General features: G+C 46.9%; 1 protein-coding gene across 1 annotated transcript; it reads left to right on the top strand.

Annotated features, from left to right (window-relative positions):
• Positions 1–8,111: 8,111 nt before the first annotated feature.
• On the top strand, positions 8,112–9,144 carry LOC123755242 (uncharacterized). The gene is made up of 2 exons (XM_045737692.2): positions 8,112–8,591; positions 8,641–9,144. Exons 1-2 carry the CDS (start codon positions 8,112–8,114, stop codon positions 9,142–9,144), a joined length of 984 nt encoding a protein of 327 aa, XP_045593648.2.
• Positions 9,145–11,598: the final 2,454 nt, after the last annotated feature.

The following is an 11,598-nucleotide window of genomic DNA, read 5'->3' as shown; positions in this document are numbered from 1 at the left end:
TCACTATGGCGGTGTGTCCACTCACAGGATGAGTGGCGCTGCCCAATACTGTCACTATGGCGGTGTGTCCACTCACAGGATGAGTGGCGCTGCCCAATACTGTCACTATGGCGGTGTGTCCACTCACAGGATGAGTGGCGCTGCCCAATACTGTCACTATGGCGGTGTGTCCACTCACAGGATGAGTGGCGCTGCCAAATACTGTCACTAGAGCGGTGTGTCCATTCACAGGATGAGTGACGCTGTCCAATACTGTCACTATGGTGGTGTGTTCACTCACAGGATGAGTGGCGCTGCCAAATACTGTCACTATAGCGGTGTGTCCACTCACAGGATGAGTGACGCTGTCCAATACTGTCACTATGGCGGTGTGTCCACTCACAGGATGAGTGGCGCTGCCCAATACTGTCACTATGGCGGTGTGTCCACTCACAGGATGAGTGGCGCTGCCCAATACTGTCACTATGGCGGTGTGTCCACTCACAGGATGAGTGGCGCTGCCCAATACTGTCACTATGGCGGTGTGTCCACTCACAGGATGAGTGGCGCTGCCCAATACTGTCACTATGGTGGTGTGTCCACTCACAGCATGAGTGGCGCTGCCCAATACTGTCACTATGGCGGTGTGTCCACACACAGGATGAGTAGCGCTGCCCAATACTGTCACTATGGCGGTGTGTCCATTCACAGGATGAGTGACGCTGTCCAATACTGTCACTATAGCGGTGTGTCCACTCACAGGATGAGTGACGCTGCCCAATACTGTCACTATAACGGTCTGTCCACTCACAGAATGAGTGACGCTGCCCAATACTGTCACTATGGCGGTGTGTCCATTCACAGGATGAGTGACGCTGTCCAATACTGTCACTATAGCGGTGTGTCCACTCACAGGATGAGTGACGCTGCCCAATACTGTCACTATGGCGGTGTGTCCACTCACAGGATGAGTGGCGCTGCCCAATACTGTCACTATGGCGGTGTGTCCACTCACAGGATGAGTGGCGCTGCCCAATACTGTCACTATAACGGTCTGTCCACTCACAGGATGAGTGGCGCTGCCCAATAAACTCCCCCCTCGGATCAAAATTTATATTTCCACACACCATAGGTGGAAATTAACGATTGCGTCTTTGGGGTCGGCCGCCGCCTGGACGAGCCTAGCCATTAATATATGGCGCTTCCCTTCCACACATCAACCCCCCCTTCCGCGCCCCCTCCCCCCCCCCATCCGCGCCCCCTCACCCCCCCCCCCCCCAGTCACCCGACAACGACAAATAATTTTCTAGGCTGGTGGTCAATTGATGAGGCCGAGGGCGCCACAATGGGACCCCCGGGGGGGGGGGTATGGGGGGGAGCCGCCCCCCACACACAAAGGGACAGGTAGCATAAATGAAATAGTTAAGCCTTGTTCATCCTGGATCACGGGGATATTTATTGGTAATTACCCCGTTGATCCCGCCTTGGCGGCCGACGCCTCAGACGCACCTGGGAAAGGAAACTGTTGATAAGTGCTTACACTTATAAATGTGTGTGTATATACATTGTTTACACTTGTACATAAATGTGTATATATACATTGTTTACACTTGTACATAAATGTGTATATATACATTGTTTTTATTTATACATAAATGTGTATATATACATTGTTTTTATTTATACATAAATGTGTATGTATACATTGTTTTCACTTGTACATAAATGTGTATATATATATACATTGTTAAATCATGATGAATAAATATCATGAATTATGACGAATCGTTATCATCAATCATGAAGAATCATCGTTAATATAAATTATAGTCAATCATTAACATCATCAATCACGATAAATCATTATTAACATCACCAATCGTCAAAATCATCGTCAATCATCAAAATCTGGATTAGTTCTAGCAGACACCTGGATGGGTTCCAGCAGACACCTGGATGGGTTCCAGCAGACACCTGGATTGGTTCCAGCAGACACCTGGATTGGTTCCAGCAGACACCTGGATTGGTTCCAGCAGACACCTGGATTGGTTCCGGCAGACACCTGGATTGGTTCCGGCAGACACCTGGATTGGTTCCAGCAGACACTTGGATTGGTTCCAGCAGACACCTGGATTGGTTCCGGCAGACACCTGGATTGGTTCCGGCAGACACCTGGATTGGTTCCAGCAGACACCTGGATGGGTTCCAGCAGACACCTGGATGGGTTCCAGCAGACACCTGGATGGGTTCCAGCAGACACCTGGATTGGTTCCAGCAGACACCTGGATTGGTTCCAGCAGACACCTGGATGGGTTCCAGCAGACACCTAGATGGGTTCCAGCAGACACCTGGATGGGTTCCAGCAGACACCTGGATGGGTTCCAGCAGACACCTGGATGGGTTCCAGCAGACAACAGGATGGGTTCCAGCAGACACCTGGATGGGTTCCAGCAGACAACAGGATGGGTTCCAGCAGACACCTGGATGGGTTCCAGCAGACACCTGGATGGGTTCCAGCAGACACCTGGATGGGTTCCAGCAGACACCTGGATGGGTTCCAGCAGACAACAGGATGGGTTCCAGCAGACAACAGGATGGGTTCCAGCAGACACCTGGATTGGTTCCAGCAGACACCTGGATGGGTTCCAGCAGACACCTGGATGGGTTCCAGCAGACAACAGGATGGGTTCCAGCAGACACCTGGATGGGTTCCAGCAGACAACAGGATGGGTTCCAGCAGACAACAGGATGGGTTCCAGCAGACACCTGGATGGGTTCCAGCAGACACCTGGATGGGTTCCAGCAGACAACAGGATGGGTTCCAGCAGACACCTGGATGGGTTCCAGCAGACAACAGGATGGGTTCCAGCAGACAACTGGTTAGGGGCTTAGATTTTCTATATAAATGATTGTATTGTTGTATAAAGTGTCATTTATACATTATGATTGTATTGTTGTATGTGTCATTTATACATTGGGATTGTAGTGTTGTATAAAGTATCGTTTATATATTGTGATTGTATTGCTGTATAGAGTGTCGTTTATACACTGTGATTGTATTGCTGTATATAGTGTAGTTTATACACTGTGATTGTATTGCTGTATATAGTGTAGTTTATACACTGTGATTGTATTGCTGTATATAGTGTAGTTTATACACTGTGATTGTATTGCTGTATATAGTGTAGTTTATACACTGTGATTGTATTGCTGTATAGAGTGTAGTTTATACACTGTGATTGTATTGCTGTATATAGTGTAGTTTATACACTGTGATTGTATTGCTGTATATAGTGTAGTTTATACACTGTGATTGTATTGCTGTATATAGTGTAGTTTATACACTGTGATTGTATTGCTGTATATAGTGTAGTTTATACACTGTGATTGTATTGCTGTATATAGTGTAGTTTATACACTGTGATTGTATTGCTGTATATAGTGTAGTTTATACACTGTGATTGTATTGCTGTATATAGTGTAGTTTATACACTGTGATTGTATTGCTGTATAGAGTGTCGTTTATACACTGTGATTGTATTGCTGTATATAGTGTAGTTTATACACTGTGATTGTATTGCTGTCTATAGTGTAGTTTATACACTGTGATTGGTATAGTGAAGATTGAATCTGTGTATAAATAACGAAAGTGATGTATTTCGAAGTGTGGGCGACATGTCGTTCCATATATGACAGTCCTTGAAGTGGAGGAACAGTTTAGACTGTGTGGAATTTTTTTTTTTTCTACCACAAACGTGGCCACACATTTACAATGCTGACCAACATATATACATTTTCTTCTGTCCTCCATGGACAGGGTTAGAGATCTGTTAAACATGTAGTTCAGTGATTTATTGAACAATCAACCACAGAAGGTGATTGTAGTGCTTTTAAAATGCTAATGTAACCAACATACATAAATATACATATTTACGTCTGTCCTGAATAAACAGTGTTCGAGGTATCTTTTACATAGAGTCATTAATGTCCGTTTACAAAGGTGAAATGCAATTCTGACCAACTTTCACATGTTCTGGGCGTCATATAAGATCTGAATTAGAGGTGCTGCAGAGTTGTGGCATTGATGATTTCTTAGTGTAGAGGAAATTAAGAACATGACGAAACTAGCAATGAGTAACCTGCGTTGTCAAGACATTACATTTGCCTGACGTTAGAATATATGGGGTGGAGGACGTAAGGAATATGAAACTAATGTTAATGATCATGTAACGAAGTGTAAACTATGTGGTATGTTAAGGTCTCACACCCTCAACCATTATGTTCTTGATGGCCTGTGGATTAATGTACATAGAAACACTGAGATAAGGACTGTTCCTGAACAAATAGCCTATATGTGTCACAACGGAAAAATTGGTGATAATCTGGAGAGATATGAAGAATTTTACACCAAGACTAGATGCAAATATATATATATATATATATATATATATATATATATATATATATATATATATATATATATATATATATATATATATATATATATATATATATATGAACACGTTGTACTGAACAGGGTGAGAATAGCTTGAGCTACCTCATCATTTTGTGTGTATTTATACCTTAATAAACTTATTTAAATTTCAATACCTCTCCATGGAGGGGCCGGACAGCGAGGAGGGGCCGGACAGCGAGGAGGGGCCGGACTCCGGGGAGGGGCCGGATAGAATATGTGGGGAGGGGGGGAGGGGGCGCCATATGGCCCGTGGAACACGGTCCTCTCGCTCGAGCACCACATAAAGATGCTAACCTCTGGTAATTTACCTCCCATCGCTCTATGTCCCAGCCAGTGTTGGGGTAACTGATACCCCCCACTCTGCCGCCTCTATAGTCGCTCTTTTGCCCCGCACTGATACCCCCCCCCCACACGCCCTGTACCCCAGCTTGGACCCTATGCTCTGTACCACATCTTGGATTCTCATGCTCTGTATCCCAGCTTGGACCCCCACGCCCTGTACCCCAGCTTGGACCCCATGCTCTGTATCCCAGCTTGGACCCCTACGCCCTGTACCACAGCTTGGACCCCCGTGCCCTATACCACAGCTTGGACCCCCATGCTCTGTACCACAGCTTGGACCCCATGCTCTGTACCCAAGCTTGGACCCCCACGCCCTGTACCCCAGCTTGGACCCCACGCCCTGTACCCCAGCTTGGACCCCCACGCCCTGTACCCCAGCTTGGACCCCCACGCCCTGTACCCCAGCTTGGACCCCCACGCCCTGTACCCCAGCTTGGACCCCACGCCCTGTACCCCAGCTTGGACCCCATGCAAGAAATGTGAACACATTGTATATGGAAGGTGTATCCCTAACATGTCTACAATCTACCAGGTCTACGATCTACCATGTCTACGATGTACCAGGTCTACGATCTACCATGTCTACAATCTACCAGGTCTACGATCTACCATGTCTACGATGTACCAGGTCTACGATCTACCATGTCTACGATGTACCAGGTCTATGATCTACTATGTCTACAATCTACCAGGTCTACGATCTACCATGTCTACGATCTACCAGGTATACGATGTACCATGTCTACGATGTACCAGGTCTACGATGTACCAGGTCTACGATCTACCATGTCTACGATGTACCAGGTCTATGATCTACCATGTCTACGACCTACCAGGTCTACGATCTACCATGTCTACGATCTACCATGTCTACGATCTACCATGTCTATGATTTACCATGTCTACGATCTACCAGGTCTATGATCTACCACGTCTACGATCTACAATGTCTACGATCTACCAGGTCTACGATCTACCAGGTCTACGATCTACCATGTCTACGATCTACTAGGTCTACGATCTACCAGGTCTACGATTTACCAGGTCTACGATCTACTAGGTCTACGATTTACCAGGTCTACGATCTACCAGGTCTACGATTTACCAGGTCTACGATCTACCAGGTCTACGATCTACCAGGTCTACGATCTACCAGGTCTACGATTTACCAGGTCTACGATTTACTAGGTCTACGATCTACCAGGTCTACGATTTACCAGGTCTACGATCTACCAGGTCTACGATTTACTAGGTCTACGATCTACTAGGTCTACGATTTACCAGGTCTACGATCTACCAGGTCTACAATCTACCAGGTCTACGATTTACCAGGTCTACGATCTACCAGGTCTACGATTTACCAGGTCTACGATCTACCAGGTCTACGATTTACCAGGTCTACGATCTACCAGGTCTACGATCTACCAGGTCTACGATCTACGAGCTACCAGGTCTACGATCTACCAGGTCTACGATCTACCATGGCGACAGTCCATTATGGTGGTGGTCGACCACCGCAATAGTGTATCATGTGAGCGGGCCACAGCGGGCCACAGCGGGCCACAGCGGGCGACAGCGGGCCACAGCGGGCGACAGCGGGCGACAGCGGGCCACAGCGGGCCACAACGGGCGACAGCGGGCCACAGCGGTCCACAGCGGGCCACAGCGGTCCACAGCGGTCGACAGCAGTAGACAGCGGGCCACAGCGGGCGACAGCGGTCCACAGCGGGCCACAGCGGTCGACAGCGGTCGACAGCAGTCGACAGCGGGCCACAGCAGGCCACAGCGGGTCAAAGCGGGCCACAGCGGGTGGGCCGGTTTAGGCGGGCCACGGCGGGAATAGACTTGTGGCGGGTGGTGGGTGGGGTCGGGTGGCCGGGCTGAAAAGCCTGGTTATGGAGGAATTATCCCGCTCCGCCCCTTCTGCTGGGGACTAATTTACCAATAGCGTCATTAATACCCTTTTTAGGTGTAGTGAGAGGGAAGACGCGGCGGGCCAGGCCCCCGCCGAATACTTCGCTCGCGGTCGCGGAGCATCGCTCGCCGCCACGCGGAGGTGATACCCCAGCCGCGAAGCGGAACGATAGCGGGTGAAGCGGTTGGCGCGCGTCTCTCCCTCCCGCCATTGAGAACGCAGTGTAGCGGATATCACCTGTGCTTCCGCCCCGCTGGGCCGCGCTACCGCCCCGATATGGCGCCCAAAGCCCCGCCCCGCCCCGCCCTCCCCTCTCACCCGTCCGTAAATATGCCCTAAGGCCCAAAACCGCCGCGATCAGAGGCGTGTGGGTTGAGCCGCGGGGTGAGGGGGGGGGCTTGATGGATAGCCTCAGATAATAGGACAACAAGGTATGAATGGCCTCCAGTGTGTCGACCTGGCCAGGCCCGGCCCCCAGTTGGCCTTACAAATCCATATTGAACCAACATATTTATAACACCTTGTCCCGGAGGCGGGAGATAATTGTCGAGCATCGATGACTGATCACTATTTGATCCCGTTGGCCGGTTGAGCCTCTCCAAAACCGAGTACTCGATTACTGAACACCTTCCGTCATCCGGCCGCGAGAGAGAGAGATGGATGGGGGGGGGGGAGGGTGGTTACCCGCGGGTAGCGCCTCTGCGGCGGCGGTTACGTAAATGATTGTTTGGTGATGCAAACAACCGGTCTGATGAGTTGTACCGCAGAGGAACCCATCCAGAGAACAACGCACATCGTGTTGGGGAAATAGGTTGTGGTTATACAATGGGATCGAACCTGCAACCCTGGACTTCCCAGAGTACGGCCCCTCGATATCTTCTAGATACGTAACGTAGATGTTACATTGTAAATATAATGTATTTGGTGAAGTAGTGAAGTTTCACTACGCCTTGACTATCGTGTAGTTCCATTAACCTGTAATTGATTGTCAAGAGTTTACCTTTACCTGTCCTCACGTGTCCAAATTGTTCCGAGCCTACAGAGGGCGTGGGGTTCACTACCCCCCCCCAAGCCCCTGCTCTAGTCTGAGTATAACCTAATCCTTCTAGAGTCAATCTGACTCTAGACTTCACTAAATTCTAGCGTCAGACTTCACTGCAGAATTGTCAGTTGTGACCTAAACTGTCAAACATCTAAACAAACAAACAATACCAAAAATGGTTTCACACCATCTGTGAAATAAATTATCAACCACAATTCAAAATAAACATTTCATTCCCTTGGGCACTAGGGGACTCGAACCGTCGACACCAGCAGCGTGAAGCAGAATTAAGCACTATCAGTCTCGTGGACACTGCTCCTCCGAGGATACCTGAATCTATTCTTTTGTTTGCCAGTATGGCGTATGTTGAACCCCCACAATATGTTGATGTTGAACCCCCACAATATGTTGATGTTGAACCCCCACAGTATGTTGATGTTCAACCCCCACAATATGTTGATGTTGAACCCCCACAATATGTTGATGTTGAACCCCCACAATATGTTGATGTTGAACCCCCACAATATGTTGATGTTGAACCCCCACAATATGTTGATGTTGAACCCCCACAATATGTTGATGTTGAACCCCCACAATATGTTGATGTTGAACCCCCACAATATGTTGATGTTGAACCCCCACAATATTTTGATGTTGAACCCCCACAATATGTTGATGTTGAACCCCCACAATATGTTGATGTTGAACCCCCACAATATGTTGATGTTGAACCCCCACAATATGTTGATGTTGAACCCCCACAATATGTTGATGTTGAACCCCCACAATATGTTGATGTTGAACCCCCACAATATGTTGATGTTGAACCCCCCACAGTATGTTGATGTTGAACCCCCACAGTATGCTGATGTTGAACCCCCACAGTATGCTGATGTTGAACCCCCACAGTATGCTGATGTTGAACCCCCACAATATGTTGATGTTGAACCCCCACAGTATGTTGATGTTGAACCCCCACAGTATGTTGATGTTGAACCCCCACAGTATGCTGATGTTGAACCCCCACAGTATGCTGATGTTGAACCCCCACAATATGTTGATGTTGAACCCCCACAGTATGTTGATGTTGAACCCCCACAGTATGTTGATGTTGAACCCCCACAGTATGTTGATGTTGAACCCCCACAGTATGTTGATGTTGAACCCCCACAGTATGTTGATGTTGAACCCCCACAGTATGTTGATGTTGAACCCCCACAGTATGTTGATGTTGAACCCCCACAGTATGTTGATGTTGAACCCCCACAATATGTTGATGTTGAACCCCCACAATATGTTGATGTTGAACCCCCACAATATGTTGATGTTGAACCCCCACAATATGTTGATGTTGAACCCCCACAATATGTTGATGCTTTTATCTGTTGATGTGAACCTTTTCTCTCATTCTTTCAATTCACATTGGTCAGTGGGTCTTCTTGCTTCCTTGTCAATTCTCCTTACCTTGCATTTGTTGGGGATTGAGGTCTAGTAACTATTTCTCCGACCATACCTGAAGCTTATCCCGGTCGTTCTGAGTCATTTTGTAGTTAGCGTGTGTTGGGACTCTTCGACAATTGTGCATTACCTGTCGACTGTCGTAGCTCAGTCGATTAAGGCAGTGTCTGGGATGCTCCCGGACGCAGGTTCGAATCCTCGTCACGGCCCTTGTGGATTTGTTCGTGAATCATCTGTAAACAATCACGTGACTGTCACATCATTCATGGAGGTCATTCGCACGTACAGCTGTTTGTAGTTTAGTTCATTTATTATGCACCCCATACCCATCCTGTGGGCGGTAGTGGAAAGGGTTACACAGGCAAATAATGGGCTCAGGGACTGAACCTCACCATTCATCCAGCTAAGAAAGTAACAATCTTGATGAGCTAGTTACAAAATTCAAAACACATCGTCACATCATCAATGGGTTCGAGATCGACCACAAGTACAGTTTCTAAATTAAGCAACTGACATATGTGGAGAGCTAGTGTCACAATTGATATGTATGTCCTGCACACCGCCCCCCATCCAGTGGGCAGCGGTGGATAGGTTACAGTCACTTAGTTACTACCTACAGTTAGCAAACTGGGGATATTTGGCTAAAATTTCTGGTAGCAGATCATTTTGAATGAAATATTTTCACATCTCAGGAACATTTGCTATAGAATTGTCTCTGAATTCACGTATCTTTTCGCACTCCATCACATAGTGACGGAGGGTGTGCGAATAATTTTGTTGACACAGTTTACATTTGGTCAGGTCTACATCAGCAGATAATGAGAATTCCCAGAGATACTTGTAACCGAGTCTAAGCCGAGCAGTAGTAACATCTAGAAGTCTGCTGATTTTATTGGCTGATCCATAGATGTGTGGCTCCTCTTGTATGATAGTATGATGACAGATGGATTTACTTGTGTCTATTTCACTGTGCCTCAGATCTACATGATTTTGTTGAAGTTCTTGGTGTACTATTGCTCTCAAACTGCTTATTGACAATCCAAAGTTATACTGAATTTTTCCTTTAAAGGAGAATTCTTTGGCTAACTCATCAGCTCTACCATGCATTCGGAGGCCAACATGAGATGGAGACCACATGAAATGGACTGTCACCATCATTAATAATTTTGTTGTATTTGTGTCTAGCTTCGGACACGAGCATGTTACAGTTATGTCTTAAAGAGTTGAGAGCAATTAAGGATGATAAAGAGTCACTTACAATTAATGTATCAAGTTTGGAGACTTGTACACATTTCAGTGCAAGGATCAAGGCAAATAGTTCGGTCTGAAGGGTAGAGGCCCAATTGTATATACGGACTCCCCACTCAAAGTATAAGCCATCGCCCATTGTCAGCACAACTGCACTTCCAGCTGCACCCGTGGTGCGGTGTAGGGAACCATCAGTGTATATGATTTGAGAAAGAGAATGCTCTGTGGACAGAGCATCAATATGGCTTAAGGCGTTGAGCTTTGCCTCAAGACGAAGCTTGGGCTGATCTCTAATTTGCTTCTTGGGTGGAAAGGGAGGGATTAAAATTGGAAAGGGTGTAACCTCCCACGGTGCAGGAAAGTGCCGTTGTTGTCTCTCTTGGTACAAATTATAAACCAGATACATTCTGAGTTCAGTTCTAGTTTTAGTTATCCATTTGGAACAATGTTGACCTTCAATAAAGAAATTCTGGCGGCCTTCTGTGCAAGGGTTAGGATTAGCTAACCTAAGCATTTTTATAGCAATTTAACAGTTAATTTCAGTAACACGATCAACGACGCTCGAAATATTAAGTTCCTTTCTCATATTAAGTATCTTTGTGGTACGAGGGCACCCAAGGATTATCCTCAAGGCTTCGTTCTGCAATTTGTCAAGCCCTCCAAGCTTTCTTCCAGGCATCAAAACAAGCAGAGATGCAGCATAATCCACTAAAAATCTTATGTATGCAAGGTACATCATTTTGACAATTCTGACATTGGCACCATAGCCTGAGTGATAACCTGCAACAGCCTTGAGAGCTCTGAGCCTCTCTAAATACTGACGACAGAGTCTGAATACAACAGGACCATACAGTGGCACCTCAAGGCCAAGGTATTTGAATCTGTTTACATAGTCAAGCTGGGAGCCATCAGACAGTTGCATCTTGCGAACAGCTCCTCCCTGCCTGGGTGGGCGCCGATTGTGTATCTTTGTTTTCTTTGCTGCGATAACTAAACCTAAGTCCTGACATGAGTCTAATACAGAGTTAAGAGTGTTCTGCGTGTTAGCATACCCAGCGGTGTGTATCATTATATCATCAGCATACCCAGTGGTGTGTATCATTATATCATCAGCATACCCAGTGGTGTGTATCATTA

Source organism: Procambarus clarkii, chromosome 20, assembly GCF_040958095.1.
Source record: "Procambarus clarkii isolate CNS0578487 chromosome 20, FALCON_Pclarkii_2.0, whole genome shotgun sequence".
Taxonomy (NCBI): domain Eukaryota; kingdom Metazoa; phylum Arthropoda; class Malacostraca; order Decapoda; family Cambaridae; genus Procambarus; species Procambarus clarkii.
This window is presented reverse-complemented; position numbering and strand designations above follow the sequence as displayed.